Genomic DNA, 27,126 nt, shown 5'->3' with positions numbered 1-27,126 from the left:
AGAAGCTTAACCGGTTCATAATCTCACCTGTTTGAAAAGCTCTTAATGCTGTTGGTAGAAACCCAGTCTGAATTAATGGAGGAATAAAAGCGCTGTAGTATTTCACATGGAATGTAGTTTGAGTGGTTTTCAGGTTGCAGGGAGGTAAGAAGTGGATTTTGTGTGCAGTAGTCTTAGCACAGTCGAGACTGGTTCAGTCTAATGACACATCGATTTGAGAGACTGCTGAGAGGCGTTTGTTCTCTACCATCGTCACTTATTAGTCAGATCCTGTGCTCTACCAGCTAGTAAGACTATCTGCAGCTCAATCATCTATCACTGCATGAATCACCCTGAGGCTCGGGGTACGACGGGGGGAGAGAGATGGTTATGTGGTCATGGTGAGGGCGGCGTCTTTAGAGAATTGGTGGATCCTCTTTGGCTCCCGCTCCCGGTGGCTCCCTGTCCGACCCACTGCACCAGGACACAAAGAGACAGAGATGTTCATTTTGTGTACAGAGAAGTGACAACGGGGAAAACAAATCTAGCGCTTATCTATGTGCTTTTGAATGACATCGCAGAGTGCAGCATCGTTCCACCCTTTTAAAACTATGAGCCTCAGCAAGACTAGAGTGACAACAAAAACTTCAGACCGAGTGTCATGTGAGTGTAATGGTTCCCACAGTGGGTGCAACTTCTATGTTACTAATAATAACTCTGGACTGTTTCTACAGGACTTACCAGGAATAAAGCACTGAACAAAATAAAAAGTACACTACAATGTCCAAGAATCCCAAATGAAAGAGCTTACAATGCAGAAAAATAAGGTGTGGCTTATTCTCCGGAAAATACGGTAATCACTTTATTGATGGAAATTTGTGATGACAGAATATTTGACACCTTGGGGTTTGTATTTGAATGGACAGGAACATTCACAAAATAATAAAAAAAGAGTGTAACAGAAATGGATTTTCTAAAAACAATTACGTGAAATTTCAGTTAGCTTGCCAGAAGGCATGCGGTGGACTGGAGCCTTGATTTGATCTGTTGTAACAAAGTCTGTCTCTGCTGCACTGAGTCACGGTTCACGTCACTGATCCAACCTGGTATTAGGGGTCTGTAACGGTGTAGGCAGCATCAGGCTGTGCAACGTGTTCACATAGCGCGGAACCACAGAACCGTTGAACAAACTGAGATGCAACCGCTGCTGACGCTGCAGTGACGGTGATACGAGATCTGTCCAAAAAGTAAGGGACCTTTTTATTTTTTTCAAAAACTATATGGATTTGAATCACGTGTGATTGCATCAGCCAAGCTGGAACCTTTGTGTGCATGCGTGAGTTTTTCCACGTCTGTCGGTTGCGTCATTCGCCTGTGGGCAGGCTTTGAGTGAGCACTGGTCCACCCCTCCCGTCGGATTTCTTTTGTCTGAACTTGCTGAGAGACTGCCGCTTTGCTCCATGAAATTTTTTTTAAACTGTTAGAGACAGCCAGTTGGAAACCATTCGATAGATTCAGTTAGATATCGGTGAAGATTCTGTCAGCGTCACTCAGATTATGGACTGTTAAAACCTTTTTAAAGACAGCCCACAGCGGCGGAGGGCGCGCGGCGCGCCGAGCGGCCATCAACCGACTGGATCGACCAGATCATTTCTAAACTGAATGCTGTGTTGATCCGGGACATCGTGTGACTACCACAGAAATGGCAACAGAGCTGGACATAGCACTTTTGCGGCACATTCCACTGTTACAGGAGATTTTGTAATGAAAGACGTGCGGAGGATTTCGCGTGTCGGCACGAAGCAGCTCAGGACGCGCAGCAAAAAAAAAAACACCTCCGTGTTGGAAACCATTCAGAAGATTCAGACAGCTTTCGATGGCTTTCAGTCGAATGAGTATCTGAGAAATTGTGTAACAGCTGGACATGCCCCAACATGTCCTGTGAGACTTCCAAGACGGAGGTGTTTTTTTGCTGCGCGTCCTGAGCTGCTTCGTGCCGACGCGCGAAATCTTCCGCACGTCTTTCATTACAAAATCTCCTGTAACAGTGGAATGTGCTGCAAAAGTGCTATGTCCAGCTCTGTTGCCATTTCTGTGGTAGTCACACGATGTCCCAGATCAACACAGCATTCAGTTTAGAAATGATCTGGTCGATCCAGCCTGTCAACTGGCCGCTCGGTGCGCCGCGCGTCCTCCGCCGCTGTGGGCCATCTTTAAAAAGGTTTTAAGTCCATAATCCGCGTGGTGCCGACAGAATCTTCACCGACATCCAACTGAATCTGTCGAATGGTTTCCAACTGGCTGTCTCTAACAGTTTCTGAAAAAAAATTTCATGGAGCAAAGCGGCAGCCTCTCAGCAAGTTCTCAGACAAAAGAAATCAGATGGGAGGGGTGGACCAGTGCTCACTCAAAGCCTGCCCACAGGCGAATGACGCAACCGACAGGCGTGGAAAAACTCACGCATGCGCATGAAGGTTCAAGCTTGGCTGATGTAATCACACGTGATTCAAATCCATATAGTTTTTGGAAAAAATAAAAAGGTACGATACTTTTTGGACAGACCTCATGTGTGTGTGATGTCTTGGGCAGCCAGACATCTGCTGTCACTGAATGAAAGTTCTGTTTGTCATGTTTGTTTCCTGAGATGTTCAAAAACTGGAAGCATGAGCACAGCTGGTCCTGTTTAAAAGCAGAATCTGCATCGCCTGAGGCCACACCAGTGGGTATGAAGACTAAACAAGAAGTCCATTTGGTGAAGTTAAATTCAGGTGAAGATAAATTCAGAATATGCTCCCAGAACTGACCCGCTGCTTAAATATTTCAGAATACACTCACAGTGCTTTTGCTCACTAAGCTTTAAAACCAAAGGAAGAGGAGAATTTTGAGGCCATGTTTTACCATATTGCAGGGGTAGGCAACCTGTTCCAGAAAGAGCCATGAGGGTGCAGGTTTTCTTTGCAGCCACTGACTCCACCAGGTGATTTCACTGATTAACTGATTCCATCTGCTCAAAGTGATATTAATCAGTAAAATCACCTGGTGGAGTCAGTGCTGCAAAGAAAACCTGCACCCTCATGGCTCTTTCTGGAACAGGTTGCCTACCCCTGCCATATTGCAATCACAATGTTTGTCAGTAATCATAATATGGCTTTTGAATCAAATTATGCAGACCCCATGTCCATACAGCGTGTTTTTCTTCCCCCTCCCGTTGGAAAATCACTGAGTGAGTGCCCACAATGGTTTGTCTGTCGTTTCACTGAGATTTGTTTCTGTGACACTAATAAACAGTGAATAGCAGTGGTGGGTACAGATCCGCTCACCGCTAATTATCAATGTTTTCATTATCGGATTAGCTTTTCAGATAACTTTGAAAACCATCAGCAGACTAATTATCTTCTGATAAATTTTGGTCCAATAAATTTTAGACCGCTAACATATTTTGGTCGGATAAATTTTAGACCACTAACATATTTTTACAGGCGTGGTGAGAAAAGCTTAACAGTTACAAACATTTATGAAGTCTGAAATCAAAGATTTAAGTACCTACCTGTTAAATGTTTTGTAGTAGATGTACGAGGTCTATTAGAAAAGTATCCAATATTATTTTTTTCAAAACCATATGGATTTGAATCACGTGTGATTGCGTCAGACAAGCTTGAACCCTCGTGCGCATGCGTGAGTTTTTCCACGCCTGTCGGTTGCGTCATTTGCCTGTGAGCAGGCTATGAGTGAGGAGTGGTCCACCCCCTCATCGTTGTTTCATTGCCAGGAAATGGCGGAATGATTTGGGCTTTTTTTCCATCAGACTTTTTTCAGAAACTGTTAGAGACTGGCAGCTGGAAACCATTAGAAAAATTTATCTGGCTTTCGGTGAAAATGTTACGGGCTTGGCAGAGAATGAGTGTTACTGTCGCTTTAAGGACGGCCCCCAGTGGCTGTGGGGCGTGCCGCGCTCCGAAGCTGCCATTGACAGGCTGAATGACCATTTCATTTCTAAACGGATGGCTGTCTGGATCCGTGACCATCGTGTGCAATTTCTCTGGTTATCACAAGAGCTGGACATCAGCCATTTTCCGGCAGATTTCACTTTTAACAAGAGATTTTGTCATGGAAAGCCGAGCGGAGGCTTCACGCGTCACGACCGATTTGGTGATGGAGCGAGACAAAACCACCTCTGTTTTGGTCTCACAGGACGGCTTTGAGATGGCGTTCAGACAGCTGTCGGTGGTTTTTCCATCGAGTGATTATCCGAGAAATTGTGGATGTGCCTGGACATGCCAGAACATGTCCCGTGAGGCTTCATCACGGCGTTGATGTGCGCCATGCGGCACCGCCGCGACGCGCGGAATTCCTCCGCACGTCTGTCTCAATGTGCCGAAAAAGTGCTGATGTCCACGTCTTTCACAATTCCTGTGCTAGTCAGACAACGTCCCGGATAAAACACAGCGTCCAGTTTGGAAATGAACAGCACATTCCACTGTTACAGGAGTTTTTGTCATGGAAAGAGGAGCGGAGGCTTCGCGCATCGCGGCGGTGCCGCATGGCGCACAGCAACGCCGTGATGAAGCCTCACGGGACATGTTCTGGCATGTCCTGGCACATCCACAATTTCTCGGATAATCACTCGATGGAAAAACCACCGACAGCTGTCTGAACGCCATCTCAAAGCCGTCCTGTGAGACCAAAACGGAGGTGTTCCTTTGTCTCGCTCCATCAGCAAATCGGTCGTGATGCCCGAAGCCTCCGCTCGGCTTTCCATGACAAAATCTCTTGTTAAAAGTGAAATCTGCCGGAAAATGGTTGATGTCCAGCTCTTGTGATAACCAGAGAAAGTGCACACGATGGTCCCGGCTCCACAGAGCCATCCGTTTAGAAATGATCCGATGGTTTGTGGCTCTCGATGGCGGCACAGAGCGCAGCGCACCGAGCGTCCTTGAAGCCGTCCTTAAAGCTGTAGTAACAGTCCTTATTCTCTGTGAAGCCCGTAAAATTTTCACCAAAAGCCAGATAAATTTTTCGAATGGTTTCCAGGTGCCAGTCTCTAACAGTTTCTGAAAAACCTCTGATGGAAAAAAAAGCCCAAATCATTCCGCCATTTCCTGACAATGAAAATCCGCCGAGGGGGTGGACCACTCCTCACTCAAAGCCTGCTCACAGACGAATGACGCAACCGACAGGCGTGGAAAAACTCACGCATGCGCACGAGGGTTCAAGCTTGTCTGACGCAATCACACGTGATTCAAATCCATATGGTTTTTGAAAAAAATAAGGTCGGATACTTTTCTAATAGACCTCGTACAGTCCTATCCTCTGCAAGCAAAGGAGAACTGGTCACAAAAAAATAAAAACATTTTTTTGACCCCATACTGATGCACTGGCAATATCCCCCAAGTCATCCAGAGGCATACAGTTTTAACTTGTGGTTAGAATTTAAACCAAACTAATTTCAGACAAGTTATTTAAATTAACATCACGTCTGAAGTTTTATAAAGTGAAAATATCAGATATATGTTTTAGTTTTAAAGTAATGCACTAATTTTGAAGGTTTTAGTGTGGACATGCTGTGTCGAGGTGCATTATGGGTAACCTCAGTACATTCACGACAGAAGAAATGCATTTGCGATGCTCTGATCAGGCTCCACACAAACAGCATTAAACCCTTTGTATATTGTTCCTAAAACTTTCGTGAATATATTCTCTGGGTTTATAGATGTTGTTACTGTGTTTGCTTTATGTAAAAATGCCAGAAGAAGCTCATGTTGCTTCTCCATTATTTTTAATTGAAATCATTGTGAGCTGCAATTTGCTTCCTGTTTGCTCTTTAACGTCCTCCTGCTTATGTCAAACACTGTTTGTCATCTTTGTTCCAGAGTAATATATAAAATGTCTGAAATTCAGTTTCAGTTTATTAAATTCCACGCAGCTTAAACATAGCAGACACAGATCTGGAATTTTGTTTTGGCAAGTTTTCACGGTCTCTACTCCTATCTACTGGCCAGTAGTGTTCATGGCAGTATGAGCGTCTGGATACCAGAAGATGGCAGTGTTCTATTTATTTTGACCCCAGTTACATCAGAAGGTTGTCTATCACAAGTTGACTTTCTGGCTTTGCAAATGGCTTTTTTTTTTTTTTTTTTTACCAAATAAAAAAGGCGTATTTTCCAAAAGCACATTTATATGTAAACACCAACACACACACCTCATATTAACGTGTTGTTTTTTACATAGAATGAATGAGTCAACCAATCAGTGTTAGCGGAGGCATATTTTACCCATAATCCCTTTGCCATCTGTGTTTGTTATTTAAAATTAAAAGATATATGTTCTAACTTTGTACAAATGACAGAATTGGCATTAATGGAGTTATTCTATCGGTATTAATTTTATTTTTAAATCAAAACCACAAGTCAGCACTACTTTATTTTCCAAGACCTCCGCCTCACGGCGACACTGCTATTGAGTAGGGAGTTGAGCTTTGCTGCTCCTCGCAACTGCTTTACTGCTGTAAGTTATGTGGTAAACAGGAGCTTCCAGCAATTGGCAGGATGCTCAAAGACAGATGTGCTGACTCATTGTTTGGGTCTGTGGTCGCCTTTGATGCTACCAGAAGTGATCATGGTGTTAAAACTCAAAATCAGCTTGTTAGTAGTTGCAAGTGTACCAGAGACAATACTGGAAGTTATCGGTTAGCTGTAGCTTCCGATAAATTTTTGGGTGGTTTATCAGTTTAGCTTTACAAAAGATAACTTTTCAGTTAGCTGATTATCTGTTATGTTATTTTTCTTGTTAAACTCGGGAAAGAGTAATCAGTACAAATGTAACCGGTACAAATATTCATTTGTTCCATTGTCTATTAAGGTTATTAATGAACAAGCTTAAACTGCACTTTATGTCATAGATCTTGCACATTTTCCAGTTGAGTAGCGAGTTGTTAATGGCTGTGTGGTTTTAGTAGTTGATAGTGGGTTGGTTACAGTTATTTTATTCTTTTTTCACTGGTTTTAAGGTTATTTATGCTATTTTATTGGTTGTATTTATTTTTGTGGTTATTACTGTTCTAATGTTGGTCCTGTTTGTTTGTGTAGTTGAGCCCCCTCATGCACCAAGCTAAATTTCTCTGAGACGATTAATAAAGAACTTTGAACTTTATTGAAGCTAACTTTTTGGTTAGCTGTGCCCACCACTGGTGAATAGTAAGTCTCTTCGGCTTCTCCCACGTTTCACTAGGGGCCATCACAACAGATCAGAGGTAGAGGTCGTTTTATGCTGGATGCCCTTCCAGACACAACTACAGATTACATGGACAATGGGTAGGGGTGGCCTTGAACCGGGACACTTCCATACTGAAAACAAGTGCACTTACCGCTTAGCCACCACCCCTCAACACTAATAAATTATAACACTAATTAACAGCTAATGGCTATCTTATGACGTATGGTCATTAAAAAGTACTCACCCTCAGCAAGAACCAAGCATCTATCAAATCTGCTATCACAGATGAGGTTTTTTTTTTTTTTGTCTATATTGAGATGATTTTGTTCAGGGATTTTCATGGTGGCACCCAGAAAAGTAAATAAAAACGCAACATAGACACAGGGCATAAAAGCCCCATTATCACTGTCACAGATATGTGTCTGAAAAGGTCAGTTGTAACCTTGAGGGTCCAGAAGGGTGTCTGTAATGCCATTATGCCATGGCATTGTCTTAACTGTGGTGGGATTTTCAAGATGTTCTGAAATTCCCTGTTTCCATTGTGAACTTTGAAATGTTTTAGTAATTTAGTACTTTTGTCTTCTCTCTTTTTCCACTTGCAGATCAGATGTGAATCTGCGTGTTGATTTGGCGCTACTTTTTACACGGAATGCTTTTTCTGACACAACTCCATATTACATGGAGATTGCACATGGATGGTCTTAAACAGGGAATCTAATTTTTTGGAAAGAAGCATATTAACCACTTGGCCACCATGCTGCCCATCTTCATAATCAATTAATGGATTAGGTCCAGAAAATGGTGAACAATGGCAATCATAGCCGAAGATGATGCCTTCAAATGTCTTGTTTTGTCCACAGCCCAAAGAAATTCAGTTTGCTGCCAGAAAGGAGTAAAGAAACCAGTAAAATAAACCAGTTTGAAGATATTGACTACGTTTACATGCAGCCAATAACCCTTTCATAACCGGAATATTAGCAATAACCCGGTTGTGCACAGCCATGTAAACACCCGCAAAAACCTGAATATGCTCATATTCCGGTTTTTAAAAACCCGAATATGACCCCTGGGTTACTCCTTTTCTAACCCAAATATCAGGTCATATAAACGCGCATCGGAATATCCGCATAGAAAGGAACATTATTTTGTGTTCTGTGCTTGTCCTATCTGCAAGGAATCTTGGTCTTTTGAGTACGGCAACTACTTGTATGCGGCGCGCGCAACCCACCGGACACCACAGAAGCGGAGATAAACAAGTATGGCGAAATCCAGGTGCAGCAGCACAGCACCACACTTTTGGAGCGAGGAGGAAACCGAATACTTCATTAGTATCGTGAAAGACATGAATATAATGTCTTTTATTGATGGTAGAAAGAGGAAGAAGTAATGGAAATGACGCATATTTGTGTCATGATGTTCTCCGTGTGTCTGGACGTTGTCCATGCGTCGCTGTTTAGATGGAGATATTCCAAAAGATACCAGTCACCATGTATACAGGAGTAACTCTGTCTGCTTAAGCATGTAAACGGGTTATTCCTAATGATTCAGAAACTGGAATATTGACAACTCGAATATTAACAGCATGTAAACGTAGTCATTGATTGGTTGCATATGGTGTGCAGCACATGCATACTCTCTAATTCTTGTCTGAGTCATTGCTCCATATCCCCAGCGTGAAGAGATGCTGACAGATTTGTTCCTGCAGGCTGATTGATGACTTTGATTTGAGGTTGCAGCATGCAGTGTTGGTTACCATGGTAGCGTGTTCTTATTTAACGTGACCCGGCCTCCTCAGACTCAAAAGCCAAGGATTTTTAAGTTCAAAGTTATCTTGCAAACCCACCAACCACTACACAAGAGAGACTCTGGGATTGAACGTTTCATTCAGCCACTCATTCATGTGACACAGTAGAGGTGGCCCAAGCTTTCTGCTTCCCTCATTTCATCTGATTTCTGCTGGGCAACATCAGAATGGATTTTAAATGACTCTGGAGGATTCAGCAGAATCATGTTGTTGTTGTCTGTGGGTGTGCATGTGTTTACAGCCCTGACTGAAGAGAACAAGCTGGTGAATTATTAAAACTCTGCGGTCAGGAGAGCAGTGAGCTTCATGCTAGTTTTTCAGAAATGCCAGCAAAGTCTAAATTGGACAATACTGCAAGAGAGAAAGTGGTGAAAGAGACCATCGTGGTCTGTGTGGACTGCCCCCCATGGTTCGGCATGCATATGAACAGCGGCTTAATTTTAAAGTTTACATAATGGTGCAAAGTACAGATTTATTGTCAGTTAGTCATTTAAAAGCTAACGCAACTGTGCATTCATGTACAAGGAGTATTTTAATATCAAACAACCTCTGCCACAAGTAGACTAAATACATGTGCTGCAGGCTTGTGTTCCACTCGAGGCAGCCTGCTGCAAGCTCAACACACTTCAGCTTCCCAGCATGGAAAGATTCACTCCGAAATATCAAGAGCTGTGTGTGTGTGTGTCCTGGGACGGGGGAGCACTCCCCATTTTCTCTTTGTTGTACTGAGAGGAACGTGGGTGGAGTTCCAGGTGGGGTGGGAGTACATGATTTCTGCCAAGTGGCATATGTGAACCTGAAACGTGCTATATAATAAATAAAGATATTATTATTATTATTGCCCTCTCACCAGACTGTTGACAAATAATTAGAAGTTACAAACTCAAGTCTTGAAGTTTTTGTTGTACTTATTTCTTTTTAATTACGTTTTATGACAGTCAAGGCTATTTTTATTCACTAGTATGTTTCACATTGCAGTCCGGTTGTTAAGCGCTGATGTAATGCATCACGTGATAAATCTGTTTCCGGGTCCAAAGACCTCCAAGTTTACAATTAAAGTTACGTCTGTTTGATCCTTTTAAGGATTTACAGTTGTCTGTTTGTTAATAAAAAAAATTATTTATTACAATAAACAGGACGTTAAAGTGCAAACTTCACTTTCTCCCCGAACGACATGAACAGGAAGCGATCGCAGCTCGCAGCAACTCCCATTGAAAATAACGGAGAAACAACCGTCTGACATTTTTACATAAAACAAACGTAGTAACAACGTCTATGAACCCAGTTAATATATCCAGGAGAGTTTTAGGCACAATATACAAAGAGTGAGGACCTTCTTGATTCTGATTGTATGTGCTCTTGTTATGCTGCGGACCAGCCAGGTCCAAATCATCCAGGAGAGGTGCGTGGTCACGGTGAGTCCAAACTGTCCTGTGTGTTTTTCAGGACCAGTGATAATTACTGTGCAGATGTGCAGGTCCCACGTGTGGGAGTGGTTGTAAAAAAAAAAAAAAAAAAAAAAATACAATAAAAACAATACTGGAGTTGCATCAGGAAGCGCATCCGATGTAAAAACTTGTGCCAAATATTAATGAGGATCTGTTGTGACCCTCAACAAAAAATTGAGCAGCGGAAAGGACAACAACAGCCCTGCTAATTTTGTAGAACTGTATCCATGACTGCGTGTATGTGTCTGTGCATGTGCATTAGTCTGGTCCAATGATCGTTTGAAGTAACATATATAAGCCATTAGTCTGGATCTGAGGTCCTGCTGCTCGAGTCCAGTGCTTCTGATCATGAGCTAATGGCTTGAGATAAAACACAGCTACCGGAGGATGTCTTACCGTGTGTGTGTGTGGCTATACAAAAGCTCATGGAGACAGTGAAAGCGCTCTTTAAGCTTCAGCAGTGTTGCCAATATCTGGGTCACTGACCTCTCGACAATACCGTAGGTCTTCTGGGAAATCGTGTGACACCTAATGCATCTTCATTTCCAGCTCCAGCTTCATGCAGTGTGTGAAACACCCAGTGGTGATAAAGTGAGAGCAGCATTCTGATTGCACACCACTGTGGGCAGCATTATATCCTTACAATGACCGTATGAAAGTGCAGGTGCCAAAGACACGCCCATATTTCAGCTGGCTGTGGCAGATAGATGGTTACCTGCAAGAGATGGGGATGGACCAGTTGTCTGCTTGGGTGGTTACCATCCAGGATGCAAGACTGTGTCGCAGTGTGGCGGATGCAGCGACATGAGGCACCATTATATGGTGGCCACTCCGGGGCTCTTTAACTTTATCCATTGTCACAAATAAAAAATTATGAAAAATAAAGGCTCGGTGTTGTGAAAATTTTCTCCTAACTACCCTTAAGGAATCCTCTTCAATATTAACCAGTACTGTATTAATACAAAATTGGCAAACTGCAGCTACACCCTCATTCTGTAGTTGGAAAACAGGCTGAATTTGGAACTGAAGAACTGCTATTTGGAACTGAAGAACAGGATGAGTGTTTGTTCCGTGAGAGATGTGTCAACAGTGTGAGTTTATAGTCCCGTGATAAGTTAACTGCTGTGTCAGAGCAGTGCACATAATTTAATCAGTCATAGTCATCATGTCAGTCATCTTCAAATGCTTTTCCGGGTTCGGGTCGCAGGGGCAACAACTCCAGCAGGGGACCCCAGACTTCACTTTCCCATGCCACATTGACCACCTCTGACTCGGGGATCCCAAGGCGTTCCCAGGTCAGTGTGGAGATATAATCTCTCCACCTAGTCCTGGGTCTTCCCCGGGGTCTCCTCCCAGATGGACGTGCCTGGAACACCTCCCTTGGGAGGCGCCCAGGAGGCATCCTTACCAGATGCCCGAACTACCTCAGCTGTCTCCTTTCAAAGCGAAGGAGCAGCGACTCTACTCCGAGCCTCCCACGGATGACCAAACTTGTCACCCTGTCTCTAAGTGAGACACCAACCACCCTCCTGAGGAAGCCCGTTTCGGCCACTTGTACCTGCGATCTAGTTCTTTCAGTCATGACCCAACACTCATGACCATAGGTAAGAGTAGGAACGAAGACTGACCAGTAGATTGAGAGCTTCGCCTTTTGGGTCAGCTCCCTTTTCGTCACAACAGTACGATAGAGGGAATGCAATACCGCTCCTGCTGCGCCAATTCTCCAGCCAATCTCACGCTCCATTGTCTCCTCACTCATGAACAAGACCCCGAGGTACTTGAACTCCTTCACTTGGGGCAAGGCCGTATTCCCTACCCGGAGTAGGTAATCCATCTGTTTCCTGCTGAGAACGATGGCCTCATATTTAGAGGTGCTGATCCTCATCCCAGCCGCTTCACACTCGGCTGTGAACTGATCCAGTGAGTCTTGGAGGTCACCAGCCGATGAAGCCAACAGGACCACATCATCTGCAAAAAGCAGTGATGAGACCCTGAGCCCACCAAACCGGAAACCCTCCTCCCCCCGACTACGCCTCGATATCCTGTCCATGAATATCACAAACAGGACTGGTGACAAGGCGCAGCCCTGGCAGAGGGCAACCTCCACCGGAAACGAGTCCGACTTATTGCAGAGCATCCGAACACAGCTCTCGCTTTGTGAGTACAGAGATTGGATGGTCCTGAGAAGGGACCCCCTCACTCCATACTTCCGCAGCACCTCCCACAGTATCTCCCGGAGTACCTGATCATACACCTTCTCCAAGTCCACAAAACACATGTAGACTGGATGGGCATACTCCCAGGCACCCTCCGGGATCCTTGTGAGAGTAAAGAGCTGGTCAGTTGTTCCACGACCAAGACGGAACCCGCATTGTTCCTCTTGGCCGAACCCTCCTTTCCAGCACCCTGGAGTAGACTTTAGCAAGGAGGGTGAGTAGTGTGATGCCCCTCTCTGGTCCCCTTTTGTAAATATGGAGACCACCACCCCAGTTTGCCACTCCTTATGCACTGTCCCAGACCTCAACGCAGTGTTGAAGAGACGTCTCATCCAAGATAATCCCTCCACACCGAGAGTCTTCAGCATTTCTGGACGGATCTCATCAACCCCCAGGGCTTTGTCACTGTGGAGTTGTTTGACTACCTCAGTGACTTCCACCAGGGAAATTGATGAAAATCCTCCATCAGCATCCAGCTCTGCCCCTGCCCCTAATTTAATCATTTAATGATATTTTTTCATCATGAGACCATGTTGCTGTTAACAGATCTTTCACTAGTCTCCCCAAAAGTAGGCACGAGATTCTTCAGGATTTTTCCTGAATTAGGACAGTCTGGATGAAGTAATCCTGACTTTTTTTCAAGCATCTACTTGACTGACAAAATAAGGCTTAAAATGGATCTGAATTGCCTAAAACTCAGGAGCTCCTACAGCAGGCCCCGGACCCCTAGTGAATTTCAGCATTCTCATTCTCATACCTGTATCATAACTCAAAACTAGCACACTTCCTCTCCTCCCCTCAGGCTTTTTATTAACAGTCTGTTTTAAAACACCACTGCCATGTCTCCTAAACATTTCCATGCTTCCACTGTTATGCCATCTGGGCCAACTGCCTTTACACTCTTCATCCTCTTCATAGCTATCCTCTAGGTATGTGACTCTCATCACTGACAACAATTCGATAAGCATTTCAATACACGACCAGCAATACGATACATATAGTGATACATGACGATACTGACAATATGATGTTACGATTCACCCCTGTTCCATTACGATGCAATTTGATATGTATTTGATGCCTCACAATGTGATACGATGCGATGTGGCGCGATATGATTAATGATGGGTATTGATAAGATTTTATCTATCAATGCCATTATCAATCCGATTCTTTATCGATTCCCTTAACAATACCTCCTGTGAATTTTCTGTGTACTAAAAGTAGGCTTTACAGGTTTTCTATGTCAACATTTTACTGAGTCTTAAAGTAAATAAATATGAAATTGGTCACTGGATCCTTGATTTCTGGACATAAATAAAATTCAATAAAATCTGCACATGGTCACCAGATCATTGATGGACATGATGGTGTTTCTATTAGCTTGTGCTCATTTGCTAAATATGCAAAAAATTAAAAATCAGTGTTTCTGAGTAGAGTGGCTCCTTTGTGTTATTAATAAATAAGCTAGCTTTATATTAGTTGTGCTCATTTGCTAAATATGTCAAGAATAAAAAAGTGTTTGAGTGGAGTGGCTTCTTTGTGTTATTAATAAATAAGCTAGCTTTCTATTAGCCTGTGCTCATTTGCTAAATATGCAAAAGAATAAAAAAGTCTTTGAATCCTTTGTGTTATTAACAAATGAGTGAGCTTTATATTAGCTTGTCCTCATTTACTAAATATGCTAAGAGGGGATGCATTTTTGAGCACAGTGGGTTTTTAGCACTGTGAATTAGCTTCCTATAAGCCTATGCTCATTAGCTTTATTAAGGAAAGCTAACGTGATGGTTCCTGTTGGAGCTGCAATGTGCTAATGTGTTCTTCTGTGCTGTGTTTACCCGCAGCCTTTGAGGTGAACAACGAGAGAGCCACAAAGGTTGTCGACATGAATTTACATGAATCTGTTTTAGTGTGCCGGTTTTTTTTTTTTTAATGAGTGGGTTGGGAATTCAGAAATAGAAGCAGCTCTGTGTACGTAGTCCTCTCTTTCTCTCTCTGAACTGAGTTTCGGTTTTGCAGTAACACAAATCTACCAAGTGGCAACGTTAAAACTCAGATTGATTCTACTCTACTTAACATTTATGAACGTTTTTCTTTTTAATGTGACTCAAACCAATCATTTTTCTACCTGCAGCTTTTTCTGCATGTTCTGCACAACTGAAGCAACTCATTAAAATTACCTCCAGCTCCGTTTTCAAATTTCTTGCACGGTTTTATTGTCGTTTGTTTTTGTGCATTTACAGTATCATCTTTCTCTGTGAAAATCAAACAGATTGCATATTAGATTTGCACTCATGTTTTCACGTGATGTCACAAACCCGGAAGTAGCTATCTCGGTGGTACGCCGCTATCCATTCTGGTTATACCTGCATCTATTTTTCGGGTTCAAATGTTGTCATGGTGAATTATTATCGTAGTAAATGAAGCGCAAGACATATTCAGTGACTTGAAAATGTTCACGTATCTATCCAAATTGTAAACATGATGACTTGTGTTAACAACAAGCTTTATATTTACTCTGTCCAATGATTGGGGGCTCTGAAAATAGAGAGGTTATGTCTGCAAATGTAATTTCTAAATGGTTAATGTGCTATTTTTATTAAACCCCTTGAATTTCTGAAAATCTACACTAAAAGAACTCTCTAAAAGATCTCGATTGATCCTTTCTCTAATTCTGCTGTGGTGGTATACAGAGGAAAAACATCAAGAATCATCAGTGTCAAAATACATCAGAAGGCCCATCATCACACAAAATGTTGCTTACCTCAATCAGTGGATGCCAGTGCGCGATGGGTTTGCGTGGGTATGTTAGCATCTCATTCCAGTGATCTCGACCCAGACTCTCAGCTTCGCTGCCAACCCTGCACACTCCAATCACCTCATTATGTCCTACCCTGCAGGATGGGAAGGACCAACAGCCAGGAAGTGACTGTGCAGTCGATTAGTGTGACATATGTCTGTTGGTTGGTCGGAATGTAACTAACCGATCGTAGTCCATGACAGCTATGAGAAGGCTGATCTGGTCAATGTTCTCAGGAGGAACATCAAACACAATGGCCTCATTGTAGACTGGGTTCAGAGTGTTACGCTTTGTAGACGTCTTCCGCTTCTTTAGTCTCCGGCCGTCACACATCAAGGACACTTTCACGTATGGATCTGAAGAAAGGTTCACACGAGACTCAGCAGTGGACCACAGATTTATTTATTTTTTTTTTTTGCAGTAATCGATAATCAAGATTGAGACGTGTCCTGGCAAAAGGTTTAGTGCCAGTTCCAAAGCATTACCTGAGGAAGCTTCATTCGTTCCTTTAGTCAGAACATGTGGAATGTTTCTGAGTCTTACTTACTAGCCCGAGTATGTCTGAAATTCTCTCCATCATAGAGGTGTATGTTTTTGTTGCTGTCTGTCTGTCTCAAAAGGACATAAATGGATTAATTCATTTATTCATTTGCTGCAGCTTGGACAGTAGAACAAGCAGCCCTGGCCACATGTTCCTATCTTCAGTTAAGTCTTATTATTCTATCCAGGTCAAAGGGGTCTTTCTTTTGGTTTTAGATTCTTGTTGCTGCCTTTGATGTTTGCCCCTGAATGCTTTGATCCTGGTTACAGCATCTGCATTTCACAATTGGGATCTAAGTTGCACAATCAGGATCACAGTTTGGTGATCAGGGTCATGGATAAATATCAGCCATGTCTGATAAGTACCTAAGGACAGAAATTAAGACCACAACAGTATCAGGATAAAAACAAGGTCATTGGCAACAAAAGTCAGCTGTCAGGATCAAAGCTGAGTGTACAGGAATAAATATTTTCAATCTGGATCTAATCTCAACAACCCGAATCTCAACTCTGTAATCAGGAACAAACGTCACCAATCCAAAACAGAGGTTAATTGGTTAGGATGAAAACTCAGGGATCAGGAACAAAGGTCAGTGATCAAACGTCGGTAATATAAAGGAAATAAGCAAAGAACAGTGATAAGGGATAGAGGTCAGAGATCAACTACAAAGGTCACCAAAGAGGATAAAAATGTGGTCATCAGGAACAAAGGTCAGCAATCGAGAACAAAGATCACCAATCAGGATCAAAACTCAGTGATCGGGAACAAAGGTAAATGAACAAAGGCCAGCAACCAGGAACAAAGGTCAGTAATTGGGATCAGTGGTCAGCAATCAGCATGAATCCCCATTTGAAAAAAATGTTTGAAATTTTCAGGATCATTGATGCATTTTTGGAAAGTATCTGTAATGCTCAAAGAGAGCCGTATAGACTGAATCAATCTAAATTTGCCTTTGGAAGTAAAAACACCGTCAACCTGACGGCAGGTCGATGCAGATGATGTTACACCACCAGTATTTGAACATGGTGTCACAAATGAGACAATGAAAATGAAGAAATGAGAATTACTCCTTTATTCATTTGTGACTCGTACTTGGACACGGTGCTGGTTTGACAGACTGTGCCGCCTCTCAGTTGGAACCATTGTTGGACATCACCCACCTGAAGCTCCAGTGATGTCCATGGCTTTGAGATTTCTGGCTTTGATCATGGTGATGGTGAGTCTGCCAGCCGTGGGGAGATAACACAATGAGAACATCAGCTCTCCCAAGTCCACATTGTCCTGCAAATCAAAATCATTTCCAGATTAAATTATTCACAGTCCTACAGGAACAGCAAGCAGTAACCTATGGCAACACCAAGGACATAAGAATCACTTTCACTTACTGAAGCAACACAGCAATTAATAATTTTTACAAATCTCCTCAGTGGAAGGAAAACTAATGACCAAAAGCCACGTTCCAACCCTGTTATGCCCCCCCGCAGTCTTTATGCAAGTAATGTGTTTAACCCATTTAATGGGTTCATTTTTGGACCATGCCTCACCCTGCCACCGAGATTCATGATAGTTCTGAGTGTATTTTTCCTTTTATATGTTTTACTTGTGTTGGTGTATAACCACTGACCTTATAGGGTCAAAAATAAATTAGCTTTTTGAATTATCCTGGTTACATACAAACCAACCAAGATAAAAGAAAACAGGAATGGGGATTTGGAAATGTAGACAAGTAAATCATTTTTGAGTCAATTTTATTTTATCTTAATTTTTTTTCATGACCCTGAACAGGATAAGTTGTTTAGAGAATGGATCTTCTATAAAACAATCCAATATGTATATGTAAATACACAGGCTGTGTACGATAGCGGTGCCAAGCAATTCAGTTCGATACAATGATTTGTTTAATGTAGACAATAAATTAGAATAAGCCAGAAGTGGCATTGCTTACCTTCAGTTACATATTTAATCAAAATAAAATAAATAAATGAACAGCAACCTTCTTCAGGTTTGTACTACTTTATATTGGTGCTGCCTTTGCTCACCACTAGGAGCAGCACCAGATACATTAGCAGAAAGCTCAGCATAGAAGATGACCAGAGTAAGTACCTAGCAGTTGTTAACATGGCAGAACTATCCTGTTGTGAACCATATGGCAGTATCAACAAATTGTGAATAGAACATAAAATTCAAATGGGTATTTTTATTGAATATACCGCCAAGTACAATCAAACTTGATTTTGATTTTTTTTTTTTTTCCAGCCCAGTCCCACGTTTTGGGTTTTTTTCGTCCTCCCGTCATGAAATGAGTCAAATTTTTGTGACGGGGTTTTTTTTTTTTTTAACTCACTATTACTAACCCTACTGATTCCCCCACCCCAACTTCACTTTTAATTTCATGCAGCCATCACAGAATGAATTGGAATGAATCCATGTTACCGTGACGATAGAGGCGCTTTTCATCACAATATCACAAACTAAAAGATTAATGTATATTTCGTGCTGCTGAATCACGACTTGCCGCAAGACAAGGCTGGTTTTTCTTTTTACCTTGTGGGCAAAATTAAACTTCCTGTAACCAGTCTCATGAGAGCCTCACACTGACCTTTCAAAGGTCAGTGTGAGGTGTCAGGGTTTATTAAGTTGGGTATTTTTTATTGTTAATTGATGTTTTGGAGGGATACGTGCAATATGGGACATGTGCAGTATGGGATAGTGTAATATGGGACAATGACAATGTGGGATCAGCGCAATACGAGTTTGTCTCCAAGCTTGCCCCCCCAATCTCCTGATGTTTTCTTTTTGTTTTTTTTATGTGTATGGGTGTGTGTTTGAGGGTGGTCATTGTTTTTGATGATGCACAAGCAAATTCCGTTGTGTTCATTGCTGTGCAATGACAATAAAGGTGATTCTGATTCTGAACTGTACCAAGAATGTGAAGATACAGAAGAAGAATAACAGCTTAAATCATCTGATTTCTAACATTACAATTGAGTCATCAAACTGGCTCATGCATGTAGCTTGACTCGGGGGTGTGTGTACTGATGTAGTCAAATATATTACTTTAGTTAATTGTTAAACCCACTACTGCAGGATTGTCTTACAGACATAAAGACATGGATGACCTCTAATTTCCTGCTTTTAAACTCAGATAAAACTGAAGTTATTGTACTTGGCCCCACAAATCTTAGAAGCATGGTGTCTAACCAGATGATCGTTACTCTGGATGGCATTTCCCTGATCTCTAGTAATACTGTGAGAAATCTTGGAGTCATTTTTGATCAGGATATGTCATTCAAAGCGCATATTAAACAAATATGTAGGACTGCCTTTTTGCATTTACGCAATATCTCTAAAATCAGAAAGGTCTTGTCTCAGAGTGATGCTGAAAAACTAATTCATGCATTTATTTCCTCTAGGCTGGACTATTGTAATTCATTATTATCAGGTTGTCCTAAAAGTTCCCTAAAAAGCCTTCAGTTGGTTCAGAATGCTGCAGCTAGAGTACTGACGGGGACTAGCAGGAGAGAGCATATCTCACCCGTGTTGGCCTCTCTTCATTGGCTTCCTGTTAATTCTAGAATAGAATTTAAAATTCTTCTTCTTACTTATAAGGTTTTGAATAATCAGGTCCCATCTTATCTTGGGGACCTCGTAGTACCATATTACCCCATTAGAGCGCTTCGCTCTCAGACTGCAGGCTTACTTGTAGTTCCTAGGGTTTGTAAGAGTAGAATGGGAGGCAGAGCCTTCAGCTTTCAGGCTCCTCTCCTGTGGAACCAGCTCCCAATTCAGATCAGGGAGACAGATACCCTCTCTACTTTTAAGATTAGGCTTAAAACTTTCCTTTTCACTAAGGCTTATAGTTAGGGCTGGATCGGGTGACCCTGGACCATCCCTTGGTTATGTTGCTTTAGACGTAGACTGTGGGGGGGTTCCCATGATGCACTGTTTCTTTCTCTTTTTGCTCCGTATGCATCACTCTGCATTTAATCATTAGTGATCGATCTCTGCCCCCCTTCTCGGCCTGTCTTTTTCCTGGTTCTTTCCCTCAGCCCCAACCAGTCTCAGCAGAAGACTGCCCCTCCCTGAGCCTGGTTCTGCTGGAGGTTTCTTCCTGTTAAAAGGGAGTTTTTCCTTCCCACTGTGGCCAAGTGCTTGCTCATAGGGGGTCGTTTTGACCGTTGGGGTTTTTCATAATTATTGTATGGCCTTGCCTTACAATATGGAGCGCCTTGGGGCAACTGTTTGTTGTGATTTGGCGCTATATAAGAAAAAAGTTGATTGATTGATTGATTGATTATCGAACCTTTATGACATACTAATGTAATTGATGCTTGATGTGTCACAGGCTACGTTTACATGCCGTTAATATTTGGGATAAGGTCAATATTCCGGTTTCTGAATCATTAAGAATAACCCGTTTACATGCTTAAGCAGACAGAGTTACTCCTGTATACATGGTCATTGGTATCAATTGGAATATCCCCATCTAAACAGCGACACACGTCTTCCACCGGTGCTTGATTTGGTCTGGCGTTCGTGCAAATCCTGCTTCGCGTAACTTTTCGGCCACCTTCTTGTAAATGTCGCTATCTCTGTACTTTCTACCGTCAATAAAAGACATTATATTCATGTCTTTCATGATACTAATGAAGTACTCCTTCCTCCTCGCTCCAAAAGTGTGGTGCTGTGCTGCCGCGTCTGCTTGTTTATCTCCGCTTCTATGGTGTCCGGCGGGTTGTGCGCACCGCATACAAGTAGTTGCTGTACTCAAAAATCAAGATTCATTGCGGATAGGACATGCGCAGAACACAAAATAATGTTCCTTTCTATGGGGATATTCCGATGCGCATTTATATGACCTGATATTCGGGTTAGAAAAGGAGTAACCCAGGGGTCAAATTCGGGTTTTTGCGGGTGTTTACATGGCCGTGTGCAACCGGGTTATTGCTAATATTCCGTGTTATGTGTCGGACGCAGCTCGGAGAACCGACCAGCGTTTGAAGGACCCAGTATGAAATAAGCAGAGCACGGTACAAAGGCTAACTGAATTTAATACATAACAGTGATCATAATAATAATAAAAGGTGCGGTCTGGCGTGGTGCGCTCCCAGCAGCGCTAATGGTCCGGAGCCAGAAGCTGTTTCGGACCCAAGGACCCCGCCGACACCCCCCAGGTGGCCGCAACAACCGAGTCTGTGAAAGAAGGAACCATTATGTGAGTCCACACTCTACACACAGAACACTTAAAGGTGTACAAACAGCAAACACTTCCTGGCTTGATTACTGATCAGCTTCCAACCTGCAGGCATGGAACATCTCGTTCACAAATCACCACAGCAGTGGAAGCTGATACATGACTAACATACAGCTCAATACAATAAGGTGTGAGGGACACCACATTTACTGACTGTATAACTGTTAGTCACAAAATCCAACGTACCTCAGGAAGTGTGCTGACGAGCGTGAGACCTCACCCTCTCCTCTTTCACAGACCGTGCATCAAACCTGGACGTTTCTCAGCGTCCGCTGCTGATGAGATGGCTCCCAAGACGACGATCTCACCCGTCTGGTCACAAGGTCGAGTCTCTGGCAAATGCACACTGTGCACTTCAGTCTTAAATGCCAACATACTCCAATCCCTCCAGATGCACCTCAGCTGTGAGTCCTGACGAGTCGCAGGTGATCAGGGTGAAGTCCTAACAGCCTCAGCAACACAGCCACTCAGTCCCAAATGCACGCCACCTGGGAGGAAACACAAAAGGCAAACAAACCAGCAGCCAGGCCCCCCCAGCCATACAACAATTCCGGTTATGAAAGGGTTATTGGCTGCATCTAAACGTAGTCACAGTTTCAACATGAATTTCATTATAAATAACTGTCAATATAACCAAGAACCAACCAAAGTATGTCACGCTGCCTTCGCTTGGATTGGCAGTCGCAGTGTTGCATTGCTCACCATTTGCATAGAACAGACTTGTCATCTATTTTGGCTCCACCTAGCTGGTGATATAGCAACCACTAGTCCCTTATGACTGTCAAACGCCCATGTTGATTGAAAATGAACGGCAGTTGGTCACTTTTCCCCTTTCTCTTGGAGTTAATGTGACCAAGGGGTGATGGGGAGGGGAGGGTCCCAGCTGTGCTTGACAGCATTATAAACAATGCCATCTAAATGCCCTCTGCTGGATAAACTACCCAATGACACCATTTCCAACATCCAATGTGTGTGTGTGTGTGTGTGTGTGTGTGTGTGTGTGTGTGTGTGTGTGTGTGTGTGTGTGTGTGTGTGTGTGTGTGTGTGTGTGTTTTCATTGTTGGTAAAATAAATGTTTTCATATCAGAAAAAATTAATACTGATATATTCATGAAAGGCTGATATCTGCGATATTATTGGCCAACTGATATATTGGTCAGGCTCTAATAATAATAATAATGACAGAAGTGAATTTTTTTCATTACTTTTTAGCCTAAAATGGAGAAAGAGTTTACTATTCAAAAAGAAAAATAAATTAAAAATAAAGATGTCACTGAGACTTTATACACACACACACACATATATGCACACAGTGAACATTGTATCATGAAAAATATTATTGTAAAATCTGTGTCAGGATGAAATACAGGCCGCAAACTGAATTCCACAGGAACAAATCAGAAATTGAAGGTTTGGCTGACTCAGAATACTGCAAATTAATGTGTACAGTCAACAGAAGGCACATATATTATGTTAAAACGCCCCAAATCGCTCAAATCCACAGCATGCTTCAGCAGCACTGACTCACTGTTCCTCAGCGCTTCGTGTTACACATACAGATACTTATGTCACGTCTGGAGTATGTAAATGGTGTTTAAGTGCCTTTTTCTTGAAATCAGCCATTTTTCTGTCTGTGTTCCAAAACAATATCCCATCATTTTCACATCTTCTCCGCTTGCATGCCAAACTATTCTGCCAATTAACACATCTGAAAATAGCACGTGAAGGTGTGAAAGTGAGCGCTACTTTTATCTGACGCGCACACTCACAAGGTTTCTTTTAGGGGAACCTTTGTAGTTTTACTTCACATCTTGGGCTGGCACAGTACTCTGTTCTGTGAATAAGAAGTGGTAAACCAAAGGCCTGTTAGGAGCACGCTACCAGATTGTTTTGGGGTAACTGTAATCGCTCAATTTAAGGAAGGAATTTCATTCTTCTTGTCCCACATTGTCCATATATCCCATTAAAGTTTGTCACATCTGTTGTGTGCCGTATGTAGAGGAACAGATAACATCAGTTTTACAGCAAAACCTTGCAAATGCTGATACAAACACCAAATCTTTCTGCTACTACTCTATAAAATTATTCATGGACTGGCACATCCCTACCTAGCTGACTTAATTAAACCTTACATACTGGCCCGGGCTTTGCGTTCTCAGGGTGCAGGACTACTTTGTGTCCCTAGGGTGAATAAGAAGTCTGTGTGTCACAGAGCTTTCTCTTATTGTTCCCCTGTTCTGTGGAATGATCTCCCTGCATCAATAAAACAGTCAGATTCTGTGGAGACTTTCAAGTCCAGACTTAAGACGCACTTATTTTCCCTTTCGTATCGCTAGCATACTGGCATAGTATAGTTCTATGTTTTTTACTCTTTGAATTCATTTTATTAGGAAACGGAGCGTGCTGCGGCCTCAACTTTACCTAAATTCTGGGTCTTTTAGTGAAGCTTAGGGCTAGTCTTGTTGTTTAATGCTGGCAAATTATACTGTATTTCTTGTCTTTCTGATGCCTGATTCGGTTTTTTCTCTCTGTTTAAGGTGCAGCTCCATCCAAAGATGGGTGTGGTATTTGTGCTGGAGACCCTCCTGTCCTGTGCACCAACAACTTTTCCTGTATATTCGTTTTGTGAATTGTTCTGTAGTTTGTGTCTGTAGCATGGCCCAAGGTCACCCCTTGGAGTCTGGTCTGCTTGAGGTTTCTTCCTCAGAGGGAGTTTTTCCTTACCACTGCTGCTCTGGGGGTTAGTAAGGTTAGACCTTACTAGTGTAAAGAGCCTTGAGGCAACTCTATTGTGATTTGGTGCTATATAAATGAAAATAAATTGAAATTGAAAATTTGGCATGATGACTTCCAAGGTGGTACTTAACAAATCTGGTTAAGCCACTTGAAAATTTAACATGGAAGCCATTTTTTGCAACATGGCTGCTGAAGGAATATATCCTAATTGTGCTTAAATATGCATTAACCATTTGTGCTATTTTTCCCCATTCAGAATCATCATAATATTACTTATCTTTTATTGAGCCAAGAATATATGGTTTGGAAGTGATCATTTATATATTAATAGAGCTTGTTGCTGTTGAAGAATATATTACTCATATGCTCAAAGTGATCAATATTTATCAATGCTTATTAAACACGTAATCAATAGCTAAGGTTAATTACATGATGTCTATATATTCCAATACTTTTGAAATATATATTTGTATGCTTTTGAACTGTGTATTGTGTGTATCAAATTAAAGTTATGTTTATGATTATATTTGCTTTTGTTTCAAGATTTGCTTTTGCTTTAGTAGTTCAGTTTCTTAGCATGCTGTTATAAAGATGATTTACTTGTATAATCATTTTCAAAGTGTTGTAAATATGATGTGTCCCTGTTTCGGAGAGGCCCTGAAGATACATTGAGAAACATGTTGCAAACAGCATATGGAACAGGATGCCAGTACTGACCACAAACAGTCCGATAAGGAGACTAAACTTGATACACGGGTATGATTCAATTTCAATTTATTTTCATTTATATAGCGCCAAATCACAACAGAGTTGCCTCAAAACGCTTCACACAGGTAAGGTCTAATCTTACCAAAAATAACAATGATTAGACTTGTTTGTTAGAATATTGTGCAATTTTGAGATGTGATAATATTCTTGTGGTATAACCGTGTGATGAGACTTGGTGACAGTCTTTCAGTTTGCAGTTTTCTGGCCCATCAGTTTATCAGTTTAGGCACAAGTGTCAGTTTAAGAGAAAGAGGAAGCAAGAACATTCCACGGCACGTGTGGGCAGGAACAGTGCCATGAAGAAGAGGGATGAAGACCACTCAGATGAAGGACAACGCCAAAGATTAGCATGAATCATTGTATTAGCGTAGGAAGACAGAGGAGTATAAAAACAGAGCCCAGCCCACTGTTCGGGGTTCCTCTTTGCTGAGAGCTTGCTGGAACATGAGACGGCGGGTTAGAGACTCTCAGTTTCGGGGACCCTCAGAACATCTGGGTATGGTTTTGTTTATCTCACTAATTCTGTAAAACTCAAAATTCCATCAAATACTGTGATATTTAAATTCTGTTTAATAAATCTCTGGGTGGTGGTCCAGCCCTCAGAGTAATTGTGTTCAAATTCAAATAGCTGGTCAAAACCTTCTTTCAAATCAACAGACGCGCGGGATAAGAGAGGCAGGGTGAGGCGAGGTCACTGGAGACCCCTGAATTATCCCAAGACTGCCAAAATTACCTACCAAAAATTACTTTTTACACAGAAATGCACCTATCACAATGGACCTATTTTACAGCATCAGTGAAATCAGAGGTAGCTTCTGGCCACCAAAGTGACTGCAAAACCACTTTTTTACTCACAAAAATGTTGTTACTTACTTGATTTGTATGATCTTGGTAGCATATTGTAGGTTTTCAGGTATGCCAGGTTACATTTTTTTCATGTTCTAACAGCAATGCGACACTCTTGGTGGCATAAATTACAATTTAACAATGTTGACTGCGGCTATTAAAAATAACACAATCTATTCAGCACTTAACTCCTTTTAATAGTCCTGTTGTGGTAGTTTCAAGAGTTGAACACTTGTAACAAAATGTAGCAAACTTCACTCTAATTTTATAAACAAAATAAAACAACAAATAGCAAATAGAATACAATAAAACAAACTAGAATTTGACTGATTTCAGGACAGTGAGATTTTACTTGTTTGTAGGCAACCTCCCAAGGAAACTTTATGCATCACTGGAAGGTTATTGAATAGTTTCTGTGCAATAAATGGAACACTTTGAAATATTTTTTTTTTTTTTTTTTCCCTTGTTCTATACCCTTCTTGGAGACACTGGGCAGCCCACAGGGATTCACGCCGAAAGTCCAATTTACTATGACCAGATAATCCTCCAAGGATGGTCTGTACCAAATTTCTGAAAAATTCATTGACCAGTTTTTCAAAAAAAAAACATTAGCATGAATCTTGATGGCATTCATTTTGTGGACCTTGGTCCAAAATGACTTAAATATCTGAAAGTGTTAAAAAAAAAAAAAAAAAAACTGATTAAAAAACAGGATTTCACTGATTTTTGTATTTAAGTATTTGTTAGAATTCATTGATTAGCTAGAAAGTGCTGTTATACTGGTTAACAGTGGAAAATCATTCACTCGGCTTCACATCAATGATCTTGTTTGTGGTGCTAATGAAGATTCTTTGCCATCAGTGTGTGTAGGAAGCTCGCTCACACAGCATAGATCTGCTGTGACTCTTAAAATTACTTTAAATCAAAGTGAACACACTGAGATCATTCATCAAGAATGTCATCACGAACCATTTGCACACTTAGTTCGCTGTTGTTCTCTGGCTGTGTGATGACTTAATTCATCACCTCTTGATGCTTTGTAATCTTTCCGCTCAGCATCTCCACAGTGGAAGACACATCACCTCAGTGAACACACACGCAACTTCCAAATAAGCAGCCAATTTGGCCAAAATGATGACAGACTGAAATGTTCCTGGATCGCTGCACAATTTGGACAAAAATTCATTCTTTACTGTTTTCAATCTTCTGCATAACTCTGACCTTTCAAATAAATCAGATTCATGCATCTGCATCAAATGTCAGCACCGTACCCCACACTGCAAAGCGAGCAGATTAATCTTTAAACTATGGGGGAAATTTTGTCATTTACCAGGCAATTTTTAAGTAAAAAAAAAAAAAAACTTCAACTTAATTAATCAGTAATCATAGAGTTGTTGTTGGACCCCAGCTACATAGATGACAGGTGGAGTAACAATTGTAAATGTAAAGCTCTCGCAGGAAATCTGAAATAAAAAGGAGTGTTGGGCGAAAAACACATAGCAAGTTTTGACACAATCACTCA

The 27,126-nt window shown here is 41.8% G+C and overlaps 1 protein-coding gene across 1 annotated transcript in view; it reads right to left on the bottom strand.

Annotated features, from left to right (window-relative positions):
- Positions 1–364: 364 nt before the first annotated feature.
- The window catches only part of syt9b (synaptotagmin IXb), a 159,028-nt gene continuing 132,266 nt past the window's right edge, over positions 365–27,126 (bottom strand). The window contains exons 5-8 of the mRNA XM_034177213.1: positions 17,161–17,281; positions 15,644–15,815; positions 15,424–15,553; positions 365–453 (exon numbers count right to left, since the gene is read on the bottom strand). Coding sequence (XP_034033104.1) covers positions 376–453; positions 15,424–15,553; positions 15,644–15,815; positions 17,161–17,281 — 501 coding nt within the window. The 3' untranslated portion in view covers positions 365–375. The remainder of the gene's footprint in view (positions 454–15,423; positions 15,554–15,643; positions 15,816–17,160; positions 17,282–27,126) is intronic.

The sequence above is a fragment of the Thalassophryne amazonica genome, chromosome 8, assembly GCF_902500255.1.
Source record: "Thalassophryne amazonica chromosome 8, fThaAma1.1, whole genome shotgun sequence".
NCBI classification, from domain to species: Eukaryota; Metazoa; Chordata; class Actinopteri; order Batrachoidiformes; family Batrachoididae; genus Thalassophryne; species Thalassophryne amazonica.
The sequence above is the reverse complement of the archived record's forward strand: the minus strand, read 5'-3'. Positions and strand labels throughout refer to the sequence as shown.